The sequence below is a fragment of the Rhipicephalus microplus genome, chromosome 7 (genome assembly GCF_043290135.1).
Source record: "Rhipicephalus microplus isolate Deutch F79 chromosome 7, USDA_Rmic, whole genome shotgun sequence".
In the NCBI taxonomy this organism is placed as follows: Eukaryota; Metazoa; Arthropoda; class Arachnida; order Ixodida; family Ixodidae; genus Rhipicephalus; species Rhipicephalus microplus.
Genome location: NC_134706.1, coordinates 111,727,817 through 111,750,452, shown reverse-complemented (window position 1 = coordinate 111,750,452; position 22,636 = coordinate 111,727,817). Strand labels below are relative to the sequence as shown.

The 22,636-nt window shown below is 45.1% G+C and overlaps 1 protein-coding gene across 1 annotated transcript; it reads left to right on the top strand.

Moving 5' to 3' along the window:
• The first annotated feature begins 2,419 nt into the window (after window positions 1-2,419).
• Window positions 2,420-2,788, top strand: LOC142767838 (uncharacterized). Its single transcript, XM_075870078.1, has one exon. It carries the CDS (start codon window positions 2,420-2,422, stop codon window positions 2,786-2,788), a length of 369 nt encoding a protein of 122 aa, XP_075726193.1.
• The last annotated feature ends 19,848 nt before the right edge of the window (window positions 2,789-22,636 follow it).

The following is a 22,636-nucleotide window of genomic DNA, read 5'->3' as shown; positions in this document are numbered from 1 at the left end:
CTTCTTCGTGAGCACGCACTTGCAATTTTTCTATGATGGTGGCATTTATTTGTTGCTCACAAACCGTGGTCTATCTTTTGATCGGCTTTGCATTGTGCCTTATAACTTGAATGTTTATTGTCCTCCAGGTGCGGATAAATTAGGGCTGTTTATAGGTAGTTGCACACAAAAAGCGATTCTGTATATATTTTTCATTCCAGCATGTTTTTTTTGTTTGTAGAGTCATGACATTTGATTGAATTGCGGCAGTGCAAGAGTGGAAATGGTAAGTTTTTTCTGCCTATGTGGCCCCAAATATGATAAGGCTTGAACGTATGACTGGCAAAAAAAGCCATTTTTGTGTTAATTTCTTAAAAAACAATTTTTTCTACGAGTTGTACGGCTTTTTCTGTCGTTCGCCAAGCTAAAAGCTAAATTAAGAGTTCTAGAAGCAACAGAGAATCAACCACAACGTGGTTTAATTTTGTTGTGTTCTTAAAAATATTCACTAAGGTTTCATTGTGAGTCTAGTATAGGGCGACTTATCGGACATGGTATTTTACCATGCGAAAAATTGTCTAGTAATTTTATACACATAGTGACATAACTTGCTTTTTTTCACAATTAGGCTTTCATATTGCACATCGTGCACGATTCATCCCACCATGTTACGGAAGTTGTACGTTCACGACAATGATTTCACCACGTCATTTTCATGCAAATTCACTCAATGATCGGTAAACATGTCATCCCTGTTATCCGACTACGAAGTGAGGGTGTTCTAGTCCGTGTTGATAGAGCTACATTAACTACATCGATCTCAGTGTTGAGCTGAGCTCCGAGGCTAATTCTTTTGACCAGACGTATCATACTAAATTATAACAACATTGTGAAGCGAAAAAAAACAACATAGGTGGCTAGGTGGTCATGTGGTGCCCAGATGATTTGCCCTTTAATGGTATGGGCCATACTTAACCACTTAGGTTTCTTTAATAATATAGCCATATGCTATTGTCTTTGGCCTAATCGAACGTTCGCGAGGTACTCCGGGTATATTGCTGCACTTTCTGGCATACAACTTGTCACGTAACACAAACATTGTACAACGCAGCAACCGCAAATGCTGCGCATTCGGTGATCCGTGCTGCACACGTACTCATATTGGAATGGCAGTTTGCTTTTTAGTTTTTCTATAGTTTTTAAAACAACCAACAGTGATACAAGTGGATTCCCGTTGACCTTCCGCTGGTTGGCATCCTGATGAACATCCTGATGATGGCATCCTGATGATGAGCAGTTCTACAGAGAACATGCTAAAATTGTTCGAAAACGCTACACATCCAAGCACCAGCCAGTACACACCACACCGTCGGCACGCTGCAATAATGAGGAAAGCACTGGTTGCCAAACCGGTCCTCCTCACCAGATGGAGCGGTATATTATTTAAGCCCTATTCATATACTCAGTCCCCACGTGGGAGCTGCCCGCAGCACAGTGATCTGTGTTTTGTAGGACCAAATAAACGTTTATCCAATCCAATCCAATCCAATTCAATACAGATGATTCGAGGAACACTTGAGAAGCACTGATTATATAGATGTTTCACTTAATAACCACTGGGATCTGTTGCTGGATTATTTTATGTCTCACTAATTGTTTGCAATGCAAACTGAAGCCGAACCTATCACCCTTCTTTTGTCATCCCTCCGCGCCTGCTCACATGCCTGCACAAAAACTATAACATTTCAGCGCGATTTCAGCAGCGTTCACGTGAAAAAAAATGCCGAAACAGTACATTTCAGCCAGTTTTCTTGAAATTTACATCATTAGGTAAAAGCAAAAGTAGTCGAATTCTGATAGTGTAAAGGTGAAATCTCGCCAGGATAGTCTGATTTATTTACAACGCGTATTTTAAGTGTCTCAATAGTTAATGTTTTCAAATTCTGCATCTCAACTTTTCCCCCATATCGATCGTTTATATTACATTTTTTCATCCCTTGAAGTCATAAATTTTCTCTGGTAAATGTATAAAATTTGTAGCGAGGCACACGGAAAATTTCGCAAATGTCGTATACCTAAGTGTAAAAAAATGAACTGCTTTTTTTTAGCAGTTCGGGAATCAATGTGTGCTTTTACTAGTATAACTGGTTTTCGCCCTGCATTCTTGCACTAGTTCAAAAATAAGCAGGTGACATGGATAAGAACTGACAAATTCCTCGCATGTTAAAAACCGGATTTCCAAGAAGAAGAGATACTTGTGGCGCGCGTGCAGGTAGCGCAGAAGGTGAACCAAGAGAGAGAACAGGTGGGGGGGGGGGGGGGGGTGGAGTCGAAGCTAATGGTACAAATGTCATTGGTTGAGAGTCTCGCACAGACAACACACGAGTGTATAAAAATACGACGACTGTCATTCTGCTTGCTGTTGTTCAAAGAGTACTCCATGGACCCTCGCGTCGTCGAAGAGTTTCTCCGGCGCCTTGGCCAACGGCGAACGCATCGTCCAGTTCATCCCCGGACGGCGACGCTCGTCCTCGAGTTCTTCACCATCAGGGGTGCCACTGACTGCGAGGACCTGCTGAACATGGGCTGCCAAGCTACCCAGTACTGGGCCTCCGTGTTTCGGGAGTTTGATGTTCATGGACGCGGTTACTTCGACAGCCGCGGCATAGAGGCAGCCCTCAGAGAGTGTGGTTACCCGGTCACCGGAGACCTCTTGGCTTGCCTGTGCGGCGTCTATTCCAAAGACGGCTGGGTTTCCTTCGATGCTTTCGTGAAGGTTTGCACCGTCGTCGGAAGCGTGTGCCCCTGAAGTAGATTCAACGCTGCTCCACGCGAAAGGTCCTTTTCAGGACCACCTTATTTCTGCATTGGCTGACTTCTCTTTCACGATTCCTTTCCGTATCACCCTCACAAAATACTTGATACTGTACAGTCAGCCTCACTAGGATCGGTTCACTTCTAGTATTGTAGCTGTATCGTGGCTGTCCCTTTGGCGCAGAATTAAAACTGCGATGCAGATACAATGACACTATTTTGCAAGTTTAGTGATGCTATATGGGTTTCATATCGTTCTTACAGTGTAGGCTATTTTACGTTCACACGTGTTCGTGGTGTACATTTCTTTAGCAAGGTTTACTGAACATAGTCGGTATATAAACTCTACGGGTTAAAATACATCAACAGCAGTTTCATGTGGCACAAGGAAGGGAGGGGGGGGGGACACCCCGCAAGAAAATTTAGGCTCTGATTATTTTAGCTTAGTGTCTGATAAGAAAAATCTTTTGGCAAATAATGCTTGTTTTCGCTCCACTGAAGAGAGAAAAGCGTGAAAATTCGTACGACGCTAGCTCAAGGTGCATAAAAAATTGACATTCAGGGCAAGTCTGTGAAATCTCGTTCATATAACAATATCGGCTACGTTGGTCTTACCTACTGACAAGCATAATCAGGTATTCAATGCAAATAGGTTTGCGTCAACACGGCAGCGCACTGCTCTAACAGAACGGAGCTGCATGTCTCACAGAGGCTTAGTAAATGGCCCGTATTGCATTATGCCCCGTAATATTTCAAGTAGCTGGAAATTAAATTTCGTTGTTTTGAGCGGCAATGATAAAGATCGGTCACACGAAATGCTTCAGCGGGCCGATGATTGTGCCCACCTGCTTCAGTTCAGAGTTCTGAAACAAATATATTCATCATGCATTTTTTTTTTCAGCCATCTGTTGCTGGATACCTCTTAGCCATCATGATGTCACATATTTTTGTGCCACGTGATTGAGCAATTTATTTATTTGCGCCTCATTGCAGACCACTTAAGTTCCAGAGAGCTTTTCAAAACAGCAAGCCGCCCTGTGCAACTATCGCCACTTGCAGTGTGTAATACCGAACCGCTTCAACAGGCAGAACTCTGACGCTTTTGCTTATGGTTTACATCAAGACGTCCGTTCTAGGAGAAAACGAGATAGCAGTGTCGCCAAACAAAACTGCCAACGCTTGCGCCCCGGGCATGAAAATAAACGACGAAAATGAAAAGCTAGGCACATAAATAGAACTTGGTCCACCTAGTGTATTTGAATAACACTATTAGAAGTAAAGACTCGCAAATTTTAAAACCATGGCTACAAGAACTTGATGAGCAAGAAGCAGCCTAGTATTACTTGCCATAATTTGAACTACATGCAAAAAGTAAAAGAAACTAAAACTCCAGCTCCAATTCAAGTCTTTCGATAAACGCATTTTACCGACAGGAGCTTGGCTGCCGTCTGTACCAACTGGTCAAGCGACATTGCACTTCTGCTAGTCTAGTCAGGCTTGCAGAGAACTGGGTTTGCTCATAAGTACTCGGGTGCACGTTTAAGAACCCCTCGTGGGGAAAATTTTCGGAGCCCTCCACTACGGCATCTCTCATGTTCATAAGGAGATTTTGGGACGTTAAAACCTACATACCAATCAAATCAATCAAAAGTAGTCATGCAAACCAACACCTGCTCAAAGAATGGATTGAAATTGTGCTCACCTGTTGCCTTTAGGAAACACTTAAAAACTCTCGCGGAACTGAAAATTTCGGGGTTAGCACACTGCAGAGCCACAGACATGTCATTCTCGATTAAGCCATCTTCGACCAATGCATGGTTGACTTCTTCTGCGTAGCTCATTGAGGCATCCGTTACCTGCGCGACGCAACTTGTTGTCTTTATCTTTACCGTAGTAGACGCGCCAACCAAGCGAGATAGCTGAGCGTGAACCAACTTCTAACATCGCTGAGCGAGGGGCGAGAAGGAGCAGAGGCAAGGGCTACCAACGAAATAAGGAATAATAAAATCACGAAATAAGGAATAAGTAAAGACACATCACCAAAGCAAAGTTCTTTACAGGGGCATCACTTTTTTTTTGTAAAACTTGTGAAAGCCATTACATGTGAACGTTAACATCAGCCTTACTCCGTCCAACCAGATCTTACGATCCCCGGCAATCGCTACGAGCGTGCATTGTTCTTTAAAGCCGAAACTAGCGCTTAGGTTCCGAGTCCTGATAAAGATCTCGAGCAAAATGATTGTATTGCGTAGTGAGCGAGTGACGTGAATAAACTAATCCTCGGGGCGTAGGACTTGGCTTTCCAGTAAAGAAAGGAAGGAATGAGACACACGTGCGACGGGAGTGGCAGGAGAACGTGATCGTGACAGGGGAAAGGAGGTGGCGTTGGAGTCGAAAAGTTAGGGATCATTGGTTGATAATAGCATGCAACCAACAGCTACAGAGGTGCTTAAAAATTCAACGGCTACTACGACTGTCCCTTGGCTTGGGATATTACTAGCATTTAGTGATGGTAACTCACCTGGTGGACGAGCTTCTTCAGCGTCTATGGCTACGGCGAAGACACCACTTGTGAGGCCTCGCATGGTGGCGCCAGTGCTGCAGTACTGCGCCATGACGAGAGCCTGCGACTGCGTTCAACTGTCGGACATGGCCTGCGAAAGTTCCGACCCTTGGGCGACCGTACACAGGCTCCGTCCGGGCTATCCTTCCAGCGACAACAACCAACAGGAAGCCCTTTGAGCTTTCAGTATCCCTGTCAACGGCCATTTGTTGACTTGCCTGCGCACCAGGCACACATGCAACAGCTGGTTTTGGCTCGACGCCTTCACGCATCAGCTTTGCGCCGTCATAGGAAACGTGTGCTTCTGATTTGGTGCAACGCAGCTCCACTCCGAGGGCCCCTTTTCGGGCCAACTAAATTTTCGCTTTGGCTGAGTACTCGATTCACAATCCCTCTTCTTGTTACCCTCACAGCATGCTCTCAAATATAATTTAGCTCTGCTACGTTTGATGGACTTGTCTCACATTTATTAGTAGAGAGGACGTAGTGGTGCCGTTGTGCGGTTACTTCCGTGCGACCTACACGTCTGCATGCTTCCTTAAACTCTCCGCTTGGCGTGCAGGTGCTCTAGCTTTTCTTTTCTTTAACTTCAGTAATATTGTTCGTATTCATTGGGACAAAATCAGTAAAATACTCCTATACGTTTGTTACTGACTGTTTGAAATGCGATAAAAACTTCGGAAAAACGATCGGTTTCAGAAATTGATCCGACAATTTACGCCCAGCGTCTGCTACGTCAACGACACAAGTTGCAGTGGCTAAGCGCGCCGCTTATGTAAATGGTAAAAAAAAAAAAACTTTGCCTGCAAATGTAACCCACTCAGCACGTGCTCGAGACATACAAATGCCACCAGGCCTGCGCGCAAATCTCAGCACAGTCACAGCGAAAGCTGGAACACCGGCTTTTTATACCCTTTTCTTAACATTTCTTGGGTAACCGCTACAAGTAAACTTGTAGGGTACCCACTATGCTATAAGTAGTCATTTTGTGTGTAGCACTGTGCACGTAGGGAGGCAATCAATATGTCATCTTTCGTCAGAGAGGCGTTGTAGCCGCTTCACACTTGCAAGTAATTTTGTGCACTTTTTGTATTCTGTCGCTGACGACGATGAATTGTGCGTTGCGCGATCGTAATGAGTTGTTACACTTTCACGACACCGTCGTTACTCGTTTCTCATAGTTTGATATTACATCTCACGCTATGTGTCCGCATAATATACATGGTAGGGGTACCCAAAGAGCGTATTCCGCTCGTCTGGGTATCGGCTCACCAGGGACTTAAAAAGAACGAGAAGGCTCATTCGGTCGCCTGAGGTCTCATCTACCGGCTGACCCTTTGAACCTCCGAATTTACCGAACAAATTGGAGAAGATATGCGCACATGCCATGAAATCATCGGACACTACTGGCTCAATCGCCAAGTACACCCGAGGGCGAACACTCACTGGAAAAACAAGGCTTTGTTTCGAATATAACAAATAAGGTTTTTACAAGCCCAGCATTTTACAGCAAGTGCACCCCATAGATTTCTGGTCTCAGCGTAAATGTTGTTCTGGGGTAGCGAATTCGGGCCACATGGCGTAGAAATGTCCGAGTGATAACGATGGTACCCACACTAGAATCCTGGGAGGCCCTGCTCCGCAACCCAGACACCAACGTCCAGTAATTTTATACACAAAGTGACAGAACTTGCTTTTTTTCAAAATTAGGCTTTCATATTGCACAACCTGCACGATTCATCCCACCGTGTTACGAAATTTTTATGCTCACGACAATGATTCCACCACGTCATATTCATGTAAATTCACTCAATGATCGGTAAACGTGTCATCGCGGTTATCCGACTGCGAAGTGAGGGTGTTCTCGTCCGTATTAATAGAGCTACATTAACTACATTGATCACTGTGTTGAGTCGAGCTACGACGCTAATTCTTTTAACCCGAACTATCATACTAAATTACAACAATAAAGCGCAGCGAAAAAAAAAACATATGTGGCTAGGTGGTCATGTCATGCCTAGAAGATTTGCCCTTTAACTGTTTGGTTCGTACTTGACCGCTTATGTTTCATTAATAATATAACCATATCATCTTGTCTTTGGTCGAGTGGAACGTTTGTTAGGTACTCCGGGTATATTGCTGCAATTGCTGACATACAACTTGTCACGTAACACAAGCAATGTACCACGCAGCAACCGCCAATGCTGCGCATTCGGTGATCCGTGCTGCATACGTACATATATTAAGGCGGCAGTTTGCTTCTCAGTTCTTTTATGGTTCTCAGAAAAACCAACTGTGACACAAGTGGCTTCCCGTTGATCTTCCGCTGGTTGGCATCTTGATAAGGAAGAAGAAAATCGGCAGTTCGACCGAGAACATGCTAAAATTGTTTGAAAACGCCACACGTCCAAGCCCCAGCCAGTACACACCGCGCCGTCGGCACGCTGCAATAATAAGAAAAGCACTGCTTGCCAGACCAGTCCTCCTCACCGGATGGAGCGGTATATTATTTAAGCCCTTTTCATTCAGATGATTCGAGGAACACTTGAGAAGCACTGATTATATAAATGTTCCACTTAATAACCACTAGGATCTGTTGCTGCATTATTTTATGCCTCACTAATTGTTTGCAAAGCAAACTGAAGCCGAAGCTATCATCCTTCCTTCGTCATCTATCTCCACCCGCTCACATGCTCGCACAAAAAATATAACATTTCAGCGCAGTTTCAGCAGCGTTCTCGTGAAAAAAAAATGCCGAAAAAGTACATTTCAGTCAGGTTTCATGAATTATAGATGATTAGGTAAAAAAAACATAAGTTGTCGAATTCCGACAGCGTTCAGGCGAATTCCCGCCAGGATAGTCTGATTTATTTACAACGTGTATTTTAAGTCTCTCAATATTTAATGTATTCAAATTCTGCATCTCAACTTTTCCTCCATATCGATCGTTTATATTACATTTGTCATCCCTTGAAGTCATGAATATCCTCTGGTAAATGTATACAAATTGTAGCGCAGCACACGAAAAATTTCGCAAACGTCGTATACCTGAGTGTAAAAAAAAAGAACTGCTTCTTCTTCAGCAGTTCGGGAATCACTGTGTGGTTTTACTAGTATAACTGGTTTTCGCCCTGCATTCTTTTACTAGTTCAGAAATAGGCAGGTGACTTGGAGATGAACCGACAAATTCCTCGCATGTTAAAAACCGGATTTCCTAGAAGAAGAGAGGCTTGTGGCGCACGTGCAGGTAGCGCAGAAGGTGAACCAAGAGAGAGAACGGGTAGGGGAGGGGGTGGAGTCGAAGCTAATGGTACGAAGGTCATTGGTTGAGAGTCTCGCACAGACAACACACGAGTGTATAAAAATACGACGACTGTCATTCTGCTTGCTGTTGTTCAAAGAGTACGTCATGGACCCTCGCGTCGTCGAAGAGTTTCTCCGGCGCCTTGGCCAACGGCGAACGCATCCTCCAGTCCATCCCCGGACGGCGACGCTCGTCCTCGAGTTCTGCACCATCAGGGGTGCCACCGACTGCGAGGACCTGCTGAACATGGGCTGCCAAGCTACCCAATACTGGGCCTCCGTGTTTCGGGAGTTTGATGTTCATGGACGCGGTTATTTTGACAGCCGCGGCATGGAGGCAGCCCTCAGAGAGTGTGGTTACCCGGTCACCGGAGACCTCTTGGCTTGCTTGTGCGGCGTCTATTCCAAAGACGGCTGGGTTTCCTTCGACGCTTTCGTGAAGGTTTGCGCCATCGTCGGAAGCGTGTGCCCCTGAAGTAGATTCAACGCAGCACCACTTAAAAGGTCCTTTTCAGGGCCACCCTAATTCTGCATTTGCTGAGCTCTCTTTCACGATCCCTCTCCGTATCACCCTCAAAAAAAGCTTGATAGTATACACTTATCGTCACTACGATCGGTTCACTTGTATTGTAGCTGTATCGTGGCTGGCCCTTTAGCGCAGAATTAAAACTGCGAGGCAGATACAATGACACTATTTTGCAAGTTTAGTGACGCTATATAGGTTTCATTACGTACCTACAGTGTAGGCGATTTTACGTTCACGCGTGTTCGCGGTGTACATTTCTTTCGCAAGGTTTACTGAACCGAGTGGATACATCAAGCCTGCGGGTTAAAACGCACTAACAGCAGTTTCATGTGGCACAAGGAAGGGAGGGTGGGGGGGGGGGGCAACCTTGCAACAAAATTTCGGCTCTGATTTTTTAGCATCGTTGCTGGTAAGGAAACTCTTTGGGCAAATGATGCTTGTTCTCGCTCCACTGAAGAGCGAGAAGCGTAAAAATTCGTACGACGGGAGCTCAAGGTGCACAAAAAAATTCCGCCATATCCACGAAGTGAATGATGATGAGTGGGCGAAGCTCCGGAGGTAAACCTGGTAAACCATGAATCTTCTGTACATTTTGCCCACTCGATTTTATTACATCGCTCCCCCTAGCGTACGTCGCCGCACTAAATCGAACGATTGCCTTCAACCAATGACACGCGCCATATGTGACATCATTCCTATTTTATAAGATCTCGCGTCTTTCATCAACTACAAGTACCGCTTTCTAGTTTATAACATCTTGCATCTTTTCATCATCAGCTACAAGTACCACCATCTAGTAAACACTACAAGAACTAAACGAGAGGTGGCTACATACAGGAGACGGTACCGCCATCTAGTGAACACTGCAAGAACTAAACTAGAGGTGGCTACATACAGGCTACAGGGGACGCACAGCCCATGCCCTAAGGAGCTTCGCCCCTAAAAAATTGACATTGAGGGCTAGTCCATCAAATCTCGTTCATATAACGATATTGGGTACGCCGGTTTCGTCTACTGATAAACAAGTTGAGCTGTTCAGTGCAAATAGAAGGTCTGCGCTAACACGTCAGTGCACTGCCCTATCAGAACTGGAGCTGCACGTCTCACAGAACCTACTAATCAGGCCGTATTGCAATATGCCCCTTATTATTTCAAGTAGTAAGAAAGGGAGTTTCGTCATTTTGTGCGGCAAAGATAGATATCAGTCACATTACTTACTTCAGCTGGTGGATGTGTGTGCCCACCTGCTTCAGTTTAAAGTTCAGAAACAAGTTTATTCGTCATTCGTTTTTTTTTTCTGCGATCAGTTGTTGGATACTTGTTAGCCATCATCACGGCACACTTTTTTGTGCCACGTGATAGAGCTAAATATTCATTTGCGCCTCATTGCAGACCACTCCATTTTCAGTTTCAGAGAGCTTTCAAAACAGCAAGCCGCCATGCACAACTATCGCCACTTGTGGTTTGCAAGACCCAACCACGTCAACAGGCAGAACTAAGACGGGAAAATTTGCGCATTGTTCACGTCAAGACATCCGTTCTAGGAGAAAACGAGATAGCAGTGTCGCCAAACAAAACTGTCAATGCTTGCACCATCGACACGAAAATAAGCGACGCATATAAAAAGCTGCGCATATAAACAGAACTTGGTCAACCACGTGTACTTGAATTACACTATAAAGAGTACAGGCTCGCAAATTTTGAAACCACGGAAATACAAGAATTTCATGAGGAAGAAGCAGCCTAGCATTGCTTGGAATATTCTAAACTACACGCAAAAAGTGAGAGCAACTAAAGCTCCACTTTGAATTCAAGTCTTTCAATAAACGCATTTTTCAGACAGGAGCTTGGCTGCCGTCTTCACCAATTAGTCATGCGACACTGGACTTCTGTCAGTCTAGTCAGGCTTACAGAGAACTTGGTTTGCTCATATGTACTCGGGTGAACGTTGAAGAACACTTGGTAATCAAAATTTTTGGAGCCTTCCACTAAAGCGTTTTTCATAATCATATGGTGATTTTGGGACGTTAAACCCGACATATCAATCAAATAATCATATTTCCTCATGCAAAATCACTACCTGCTCAAAGTATGGGTCGAAATTGTTGTTCTTACCCGTTGCTTTCAGAAACTGCTGAAAAACTCTCGCGAAATCGGAAGTCTTCGGTTTGGCACGCTGCAGAGCCACGGAAGACAGGTCTTGCTTGATTTAGCAATTTTCGCCCAATGCATGGTTGACTTGTTCTGCGTATCTCATTGCGGCGTCCGTTATCTGCCCGCCACAAGTCGCTGTACTTATCTTTCTCGTAGTAGACGCGAACTGAGCAAGATAACTGAGCGTGATACAACTTCTAACATCACCGAGCGAGGGGCGAGAAGGAGCAGAGGCAAGGGCTACCAACGAAATAAGGAATAATAAAATCACGAAATAAGGAATAAGTAAAGACACATAACCAAAGCAAAGTTCTTTACAGGGGCATCACTTTTTTTTGTAAAACTTGTGAAAGCCAATACATATGAACATTCACATCAGCCTTACTCCGTCCAACCAGATCTTAGGATCCCCGGCAATCGCTACAAGCGTGCATTGTTCTTTAAAGCCTAAACTAGCGCTTAGGTTCCGCGTCCTGATAAAGATATCGAGCAAGATGATTGTATTGCGCAGTGAGCAAGTGACGTGATTAAACTAATCCTCGGGTCGTAGGACTTGGCTTTCCAGTAAAGAAAGGAAGGAATGAGACACACGTGCGACGGGAGTGGGAGGAGAACGTGAATGTGACAGAGGAAAGGAGGTGGCGTTGGAGTCGAAAAGTTAGGGGTCATTGGTTGACAATAGCATGCAACCAACAGCTACATAGATGCTTAAAAATTCAACGGCTACTACGACTGTCCCTTGGCTTGGGATATTACCAGCATTTAGTGATGGTTCCTCACCTGGTGGATGAGCTTCTTCCGGGGCTATGGCTACGGCGAAGACACCACTTGTGATGCCTCGCATGGTGGCGCTAGTGCTGCAGTACTGCGCCATGACGAGAGCCTGCGACTGCGTTCAACTGTCGGACATGGCCTGCGAAAGTTTCGAGTCTTGGGCGACCGTACACATGCTCCATCCGGGCTATCTTTCCAGCGACAACAACCAACAGGAAGCCCTGTGAGCTTTCAGTATCCCTGTCAACGGCCATTTGTTGACTTGCCTGCGCACCAGGCACACATGCAACAGCTGGTTGTGGCTCGACGACTTCACGCATCAGCTTTGCACCGTCATAGGAAACGTGTGCTTCTGATTTGGTGCAACGCAGCTCCACTCCGAGGGCCCCTTTTCGGGCCAACCAAATTTTCGCTTCGGCTGAGTACTCGATTCACAATCCCTCTTCTTGTTACCCTCACAGCATGCTCTCAAATATAATTTAGCTTTGCTACGTTTGTTGGACTTGTCTCACAGTTATTAGTAGAGAGGACGTAGTGGTGCCGTTGTGGGGTTACTTCCGTGGGACCTATACGTCTGCATGCTTCCTCAAACTCTCCGCTTGGCGTGCAGGTGCTCTAGCTTCTTTTTTTTTCTTTCTTCAACTTCAGTAATATTGTTCGTATTCACTGGGACAAAATCAGTAAAATACTCCTATACGTTTGTTACTGACTGTTTGAAATGCTATAAAGAACTTCGGAAAAACGATGGGTTTCACAAATCGATCCGACATATTACGACCAGCGTCTGCTACGTCAACGACACAAGTTGCAGTGGCTAAGCGCGCCGCTTATGTAAATGGTAAAAAAAAAAAAAAACCTTTGCCTGCAAATGTAACCCACTCAGCACGTGCTCGAGACATATAAAAGCCACCAGGCCTGCGCGCAAATCTCAGCACAGTCACAGCCAAAGCTAGAACACCGGCTTTTTATACCCTTTTCTTAACATTTCTTGGGTAACCGCTACAAGTAAACTTGTAGGATACCCACTATGCTATAAGTAGTCATTTTGTGTGTAGCACTGTGAAAGTAGGGAGGCATTCAATATGTCATCTTACGTCAGACATGCTCTGGAAAAATGAGGTTTCGTTTCGAAAGTAACAGATCAGGGTTTTCCCAAACACTGCACTTTACAGCAAGTGGCACCCCATTGTTTCCGGTCCCAGAGTAAATTTTGTTCTGGGATAGCGAATGCGGCTCATATGTTGGGGAAACGTGCAAGTCCAACACTGTAGAATTCTGGCAGGCCCTGCTCCGCAGCCCAGACGCCAACGTCCAGCGGGACTATAATCAGTCAAGGCCTTGCTGCTGCCGTGTCTCAGGAATTCCGGCCGACAGCTAGAGGCGACGAGCTTAGCCTGAAGTAATCGATTGACTTTTAATAAAGCTTTCTCTATATCTCTCTCAAAGCATGACGGGTCTTTGAGACACGCGGCAGCCGCGGTCACCATGCTTCTCCATGAAGCGCGTACTTGCATTTCAATACGGTATTCGCACGTTCTGTTATCCTATAATCCTTCTTGGGGCGTGACAGATATGTGCAGGATTGACACCTCTTCCAAAGTTTCGTATATAGGGGCTCTCTATTTAAATTCTGTAGTTTTTGTGCGTACGGTGATCGTAAGTGTTGCACGGGGATCGGCAAGCTGAATCTTGGGCGCGTGATAACAGCGTGGGGGAACGCACATGCTTTTGATGATCAGCAAAGCAGAAATTGAACAGATCGCGTGAATGCTTATAAGAGAAGCAACTAATCAGGTACCTACAACAATTTGTTGGCGTGCAGCACATACACTCTTACTCATGCCCCGGGTAATGTATTGACTGTGAAACAAGCTTAAGAAAAATGGTCTGGCTTCCTGTCTATATCTTGAACGTCAAGCATAACATGAGTATGAGTGGAGCTACCATTTGGTACTGCGCTATAAAAATTGGGAGAACATGTTTATGGGGGCACTGCACACATCATCCTTACTTGCTAGCTGCTTGCCTCATCACAAGTTCATTTTGCAAGCGGGAATGATAAAATGCCAGTTAGGGGCCGCGTCTACAAGGCACGCTAGCAGGTGAAGCTGCTGCATGGCCTGTCTTTCGTGAGTGACAAACGCGTCGCTCACTGAATGCCAGCTTCGCTAAAAGCCTCGCCGGTTGCTATAACGACGGTACGTTTGTTTATTATTAGACAGTTATAGTTTGGCGTTAGCGTGATAGCGTAGGTTAAGGGAATGGCGTCACCGTGCAGCAAACGTTCGTTGCGGGAAGCGTCTTTAAGTTTAGCGGAATAGCGTTTACGTCGTTTACGTGCCCCAGCCGGGATGGTGGCGCCACCTATTAGATGGTTATTAAGTTAAGCAGTGAAAATGAATTAGAAAACGAGAATGTTTGCCTATGCCACCGCGCGAAGCATTGTTAGAAGTTTATTTTAGTGATAATAAAAATAAATAAATATGAACCACGCACCAAACGCGACACAGACGTGTTCAAAATGGGAAGCTATCTCAAAAACTACGCCAAATTTTCCGTATTACTCGCTCATCGAAGCTAACTGAAGGCAAGCGAAGCCACTTGGAACAGTCGTTTGCTGCGAACAAGGTGAATATTTCAACAACTACGCCAAAATCACTTCGAAGCGGGCGTCCAAGAGCGCCGCCATGTTTACGTACACTACGTAGGCCTACGCTACCACGGTAACGTGAGATCTGAAAAATACCGCGCGTACGGGAAGCGGTACGCGTGACGTACGTATCTGCGCATGCGCACTTCGATTCCGGTATCACGGTACACCCGGTAACCCCCAAAGCCTGGTATACTATAACTCTCAATTATTTTGAAGTTTCCATAGCTTGACGATAGGTTCGCTGGTCACTGAAGTCTGATAGACGCGCGTCGCTGTTACTTTATCTGGCTGATCGCGTCTCTCGAGGTAGCCGAGAAGTGTCCCTACCTAAACTGTCTAACACCATGGTGTTATTTCCCCCTTCGCGAAGACGTTCGGCTTCGCTAACCCTCGCAACGCCAGCGATAGCCAGGAAAGGTACGCGTACACTAAAGGGAAGCATGCTTCGACGGCGCCCCACCCGTCGGTGCGAACGCGTGGCAAGCAGCCATGCGCTGTCCACATTGTCGGCGCCGCGAGATTCTCAAGGCACGCGCATTCCGCGCAGCCATCGGCTCGTGGATCCCATAGAGTTTCTTAAAATGAACCCTTGGGGACTCTGGCGCTGTGATCGTTCAGTGACCACGGGAATGATGGTTATACAGTACACGAATTTGCCTAGTCTTTGTACTTGCTGGCGGCGAATAGTACTTGTGGCTGCATTTAATGCTAGTTTCGGTTTCGTTTTGAAGAAAAGTACGAAGTCTTTTGAACTTCGTGACCCGATTTGAAATAGTAAACTTAAATAAATAAGGTGGTGAAGTGCAACCGCTGAACATTTGCTTATTTTTGTTTCGTGAGAAAACAGCTAGCTCCAAGCCACACGAACACACACGGAGCCAGAAGCACGAAGATTACACAAAGACGTGTACAACCCATCACTCCCTTGCTCGCTGAATCGCCGTGCGTTGCAGGTGCGATAGACGCTAGTGCCAGAGTTCGCCTTAGTGTATACAAAGAAACGCTGGGGCGGCTCCTACTCACTGACAGATGGAAAGAAGTGGCACTGGTGAGATGATGCCCACGTGACAAGTGGGCCCGAGAGATGGAGAGGTAAAGCGAGAGAGAGCTGACACAAGGCAAGCGCGCGGCAGGCAAGAGAGAGCACCCGCGGCGAGGGGTGTGATGCGGGCGGGGGGACCACGTTACACAGGGTAGTCGAAGAGCTCCTTCGCCTCTAAAATCTTGTACATATAAAAATATTTGCTACGGTGGCCATATGCCTTTAAACGAAGTGCGGAGTTCGCATGCAAATACATGGGCTGCGCTAATGGAGGAGGGCACTCGTTTCACCGAACCAAGGCTGCATGCCCCTCAAAACCTGCTATCCAGACCGCATTGCATGACGTCCAATATTATCTTGGCTTCAGTAAAGTTTCTGTTCTCTTTCTATGAAGCCAAAAAACGCTCTTTGATCGCACGACATGGTCCTGTGTGAAGTTAGTCTATTTCTGCGATAGCTTAAAGGGGTACTGCCCCCCCCCCCCCAAACAAAAAATGGGCTCACATTATCTACTCTAATGTGTTGATGGGTAGATGTTTGTCATAACATGGCACATCGTTCTAAGACGTGCGATGGGGAATTATTTATAGGTTCTTCATTGCCGATCACTCCCGTTTATAGTTTGAGGGAGCCCCAAAAACATAAAGCCGCCGTGCGCCACTACAACTACTTAGCGTGTAAAACAATCGACCACGACACCAAGAAGGACTGTTGCGGACTTCCGCTTGGTTTAACCAATAAGTTAGTTCGACAGGAAACAGAAGAGCATGGACACCAAACGAAACTTTCTACACGTTAGCCGCGGCCACAAAAAAAAAATATATCTACATGAAAAGCTACGCACTTCAACGTTCCGGAACCCTCGTGTCTTGTCACCCTGTTTCCATGAGCTGCTTGAAGTTTCAGGGCGAGGCCTGCTAAGAGAAGAAAAAAGGAAGGAAATTTGATGAAGAATTGAATACTCCAGGGAACGTGTGTACTGAATCCTCATTAGTTAAGTGAATGTTGGGAAGGTGAGGGCGGCAGCTTTTAACTTTACTGAGACTCACAGCAGAAAAAAAAAGAGCAGGGATAAAAGGACCGGTGTTTTCATGTTGCCTTAACCTCACATATATAAGCAGGAATCACGTGATGCACCCGTGTCCATTGAGTGCAACCATGCTTCACGATGACGATAAAACACGCACATGATAATAAATGCAGATTCAAATGGCAATCAACTCAAAAACAGAAAATTCAGCTGAGAAGATGTCTGCAAGAACACAGAACACGTGATATCCAATGCACAGAAATGCTAAGTGCGAATGGCCATACTTTTTTCTAAAATATTTGTATCTCACAAAAAGCATAAAGCACGAATCCTCAATATTTGCGTCGATGTGAAAAGACCCTGCGGGTTTTCCCAAATGCTGGCATAATTAAAAGTGAAGAGCATTCAATTCTCATTCCATTGATTATAATAGATTTTGTCAGGTGAACTTCTCCATCATTCGCGTGTTTTTTAATCACTGGAAGCGCAGCCACCTGTTGAAGACCTTAAAAACATATGTTTGTCAATTTGGTCTCGGTAAAACACGCCTTTCTACCACTCTGAACTTGGGGAATGAAAGATAAATCACCCCCCTCCAACTGCCTACGGGCCCGATTCGCGGCATCTGAACAATACAGCTAATCCTTGAATACGATCCCGAATTTTTTCATTCCTGCGATATATGTTAACTTGTTGCTAGAGTTCCAAGCAGGGATGGTGTGTATATGATTGTGTTGCTGTGAAAAAGACTTAGCAAATGCAAGTCGATGTGACAAGACGCCTGACAAATTTGTAATAATATTTCGGCGCTGTCAGAAGAATCTTGCTAACAATCATGGTATAGTGCAACACTCCGTTTCTTCTGTGTTTTATACAAAAAAAACATAAACGTGGCCTAGCCTTCAGGTAAAATAAGGGCCTATAATATTTGTTTAGACTCTAAACATCCACCAACCACATGAATTCGTTATTCATTCTTACTGTCAATTCCACTTCTATTAGCTCCGCTGTTCGTGTTACGAAAATTTCATTTCTGCATATCATATAAGATGATAGCTCTAAAATAAAAAAAAAATAGTGTCTAGGACTGATTTTCTTTTAATAGAAGCTCAGTGAGACCGAGATGGAAACAGGTGCTTGTTCTTTCTGTGTGTGTGCCCTGGCTGACTGTTGAGTGAAAGGAACGCGTAATTACTGGTCCCTCATGCTGCACAGGGGGAGGGGGCGGGAGAATGGCTTCCTGAATAACGATATGTTATTCCATTGTCCTTTGTACAGTTTCTCGTTTGCCAGGAGTACTCTAGATATGATGGGGCTATTCGTTATTCATCGCTCGACCTCCTGGAACAACGTGGTTCCACCAATTTTGCTTCACTTCACAAAAAAAAAAGGCTGCGCCTAAAACGGCTCTGCTTACCGTGCAACATTTATTTAGTATGTACACACAGGTAAACAAGAACAGAGAACGAAATAAGGAGAGATCAAGCTGGTGAGTTCAACCTAGAAGGGCACAGCAGCTGCTACAGCTGCCATCAGCCATGCCATGCTGCATAACGCTGTTCTTGTCCTTTCAAAGTGAGATGCCCGAAAAAGTGCAAAAGAGCTAACAACCCTGCGATCACCACCGTACATACTGACGTCAGTCTGGTTGGTTTCTTGTGTCGATCATCGACGCTGCGATTCCATTCCGTCTGTAAGTTTGTTAGAATGCGATAGCTGTGTAATTCTTACCAGACGCCGATATTTCGAATTCTGAATGCCTTATTCGCCTTATCACGGCAGTACCCGCCGGTACAGTGGCTGGATTTGTTGCGGGCTACTTTGAGGGATATTTAGGCACTCAAATATCCTTTTTGCACAACATCGTCGTATATTTTGAGGCATAATATATCATACATGGTTTTTTTTTTTGCTGAAAAAAACTAATTGTTGTGGGACCGTTTCATGGGCGCTTCATCACGTCTCCCGCCACAAAAAAAAGTATCGAAGGCAGTGAATGTGTATTTCTTTTTTTATATAAATTTTGGACACCTTATTTGAAGTTTCCTGTGTACTCGGAATCATGCAGCCCGCGCATGACAGATCATTGGGTTCTTAGAAATTGTAGATCTTTCACAGATATTGCAAGAAAGCTATACTCACATGTCAAACCGTGCGTTGGGCCATCTCTCTGGGTAGGGAAAGGGCACATAGCCTTGCGTAGACACTCCCACTCTCTCTTGAGAGAGAGAGGAGTGTAAAGCAAACCTGCAGTATAGACCTTATTGCATGGGCACCGCCATATTGCCAAGCAGGCGGTGCCGTCTTTTGTCTGCCATGGCAACGCAGTGGAGCGTGCGAAGCTGCGACTTCATACGAAAAAAACAAAACTCGTGCTGTTGCAGCTGCAATCGGTTTTTTTTTTGTTGTTGTTCTGACGCACTGAATTCAGCCTTATTGTGAGGTAGAGGTAGAAAATTTGTCAATGAGACGGCCTGTAACGTTATGATTCATTCGGGGTCAAATATGATGATATACGACGTTGTGAGCGTGGCGGAAGCGGTCGATCATGGTCGTGTGTTTCCACATCACAATGGAATCACATCACTATGGAATTAGCCAGAAACCACATCACTATGGAATCAGCCACACTTCAAGCATGCCCGACTCTACTCGCTTGACCCTAAGCTAAGTCTTCAAGCCCCGTCGAGGCTTTGCCGAGCAGACCAGACCCTGTTATGTAGGCTGTGGTTGGGCGTTGCGTTTACCAACGCCTACGCTTTCAACATTGGGATGGCCGACAACGCCACCTGTGGCCACTGTGGCAAAGAGGAAACAATCAAACATATTCTTTGTGACCGCCTAGCGTATAGTAAACAACGACTATGCCTTCGAAAAGAACTCAACAAAGTAGATGATCAACCTCTGTCGGAGCAGGGAATTCTGCCCTATAGACAGGATGCGACTTCACAGCAGAGGGCCCTGAGAGCGCTACTACACTTTTTGCGATCGTCCGGCCTTACTGAACGGTTGTAGCTAGGATGCCCTTCCTGTGTGTGTTTTCGTTTTCTTATGAGTGCGCGTGCGTTTTTTTTTCTCTACCCCCTTTTTCTTGCCCCTACTTCCCCGCCCCCAGCGCTGGGTAGCAAATAAGATGCCAATATCTGGTTAACCTCCCGGCCTTTCCTTTCTCACTCTCTCTCTCTCTCTAACGAGTACTGTTTGTGCAAATGTGCCGGACCTTAACAATGATGAAGGGGCTTGTTACATGTGATTGCTTGCGATTATGGCACATGGTAAAGCCAACCTTTCAATGAGGCTTCTTACACAGCATCAGAATCAATCAGCCAAGCTAGCTATATGCAAAGCATTACTAGACTCTAGATACAATGCACCGTTCGCCTTTTTCTGAGTACGAAGAACTCCTCCTGTGAAGATAGTGGTAATCAACTCTGGTGGGCTCTGAAATTGCCCGTCTCGATACAACAGCCAATTGTGAAGGCCTGTATTGGCGTTCATTTTTTTAAAGAAGGGGGGTAAGGGGTTTTTTTTTTGCTTTTGTGACACCAGATGCCCCTTGGTCTACACCAGTCCTCTCGTTTTGGCCACCAAAACATATGGCGCGTGCTTCAACGACGCAAGTGCTCATGCGCGGAATTCCTACTCAAAAAAGGGCTATTTCGAGACACGCTGAAGAAATTCATTACTGCTCAATCCCGAAAAAAAAAAACATATGCGCATAAACATTTCCTGTTACCTTTAGCCTGCGTAATTACGCAATACGTTTGGAGCATAAAAGCAAGTGCGTTCAAAAATAGCCTCCCTGGCTCAGGAATTTCCCCGCCGCGTTTGTCTATTGGCTAAAGTACTCGGCTAAAGTACTTTTGATGGAGAAGAAATTCTGTTGGCCCGTATGCTCAGAATTAGGTGCAAGTTAAAGAGCCCAAGTTTTCAAATTTTCTAAAGCCCTCCACTCACGTATATATATGGTGGTTTTGGGAACTTAAGCTTCACATGCCAATCATCAATCATGGCTCAGGAGTTCAATAACCGAAAACGTATCTACCGTTGCGGAGAGAACGAAGTAAAACTTCTTGAAATACAGAGTTGATAAGCCGTATCAACTTGGCATCGACAATTTGTAGCAAGTGTAATAAAATCATCCATATTTTAATATATCTTAAAGATTTTCTTTGCTTTACGAGTTGCAATTCAAATTTTTTTTCACTCTTCATTAGGCATATATTCCGTACACAAGGTGTCTCCTTTGGAACGGTAGTTTTTGTAGGTTACATCAATATGAACTTTGAAGAACACCTGGTGATGAGCTTTGGCTCTCCATGATATATTTCATGAACATTTTTTGCGTCGTAAATCATGCAGTCAAAAAGAACACTCAGTTTTTTTTTACAAAACTGAGTGCTATATGTATGAAGTATGAACTACTCAAAGACACATTAAATATCATTTTTTGTTTGTTTCGATCTCGTGATATCACTCGTTTGCGACAGTGACGTAGCCAGTGAATAGCATAATGGGCCCATTCTTCCTCCCGTCACCTGTTCTAAAATGTTTTGTAACCGTGGCATACTTCTCGGCCCGGCCCAACTTCAGCTCAAAGAGATCCTCTGCCTCCCCAAAAAATCTCTATGGCTCCCTGCTCTGCAATAACCTCGGTTTGTAGACTAACATTGATGCTTTCGCAGCAGGTTCTGTGATAGACTAAAATTGTTCTGTGACAAGAGTGTTAATGGACAACAATTTAAACAGAAGGTAGCGACATTGAGGCAACCAAGGTAGCGAGAAAAATATGAAAAGCCTTTTTCTTTCTTTACAAAAATGAATTCGACGTTTCTAGCACCTTTCCCCTTCTTTCCAGAGGTTTTATTTCTGCCACTGCCTCACGCTTATTGTCCATGATGTTCCGCATTCCGTTTAGGCACGCTCCATCGGAGGTGGAACTGTAAACCGGTTAAGTTTCCGGCTGTCTCCGAGATGGGCCGGGATTCCACAATATCCGTTTCTAATTTGTGCATTAGGTCGAAAATGCGGAACTAGGACAATTGGCTGCGGTGGTCGTTCACCACGCAGTGCTCAGCGAGTGCACTACTTTGTTACTAGAACTTGTAGACGTCCGTTGTATGCTGTCACATGCTCTCCAAGATGCTCTTTGCTTTCCCCAACTACGAAGCCTGAATGTCACATTCAGCACCTTGAATGGAGTAAACTAGTCCATGGGCTTTGCCTTCAGGTAACGTGTCTCAGGGCATGGAAAGGTGCAGGGGCCTGCAATCTGGCTTCTACTATCCCAATACATGCAAAGCATGTTAGTGTCTACAATTAGTCATGGAGGATTCTACAGCTTTCTTCAAGCTTTTTGGAGCGATGACCGGAAACTCTCGATATGGAGTTGGGGCGTTTCAGTAATTTCTCTCTACAATATATAAAAAAAAGCAACTCTATTCTTGCTTTTATAAATTCGATTGCATTTCTTTGTCTGGCTACGTCAGCCATCCGTCGGCATCCGTCAATCTGCCTCTCCCATAGCAACATCTGTGAGCGCGCGTCCCTAGCAACTGGATCGCCCACCTTCGTGACTTAAACATGACTTGGCACCACCACAAGGTCAACGCCGAGCCTAGCTGTTCGTTTTGTTCACTTCATAGTATTTTAATACTATTCACGCTAGCTACTATGACTAGAAACACAAACCGCGGTTCTCGCGATACAAAAACACCACTTGCGGCGATCGGTGTGGTATAGGAAAGAAAACATTCTTCTAACCCTGGGTTCTCAAGTGCAAAACGCTATTAAGGACG

Excerpts from the sequence above, each read along its gene's own strand:
- LOC142767838 (XM_075870078.1), top strand. The coding sequence starts at position 2,420 with ATGGACCCTCGCGTCGTCGAAGAGTTTCTCCGGCGCCTTGGCCAACGG.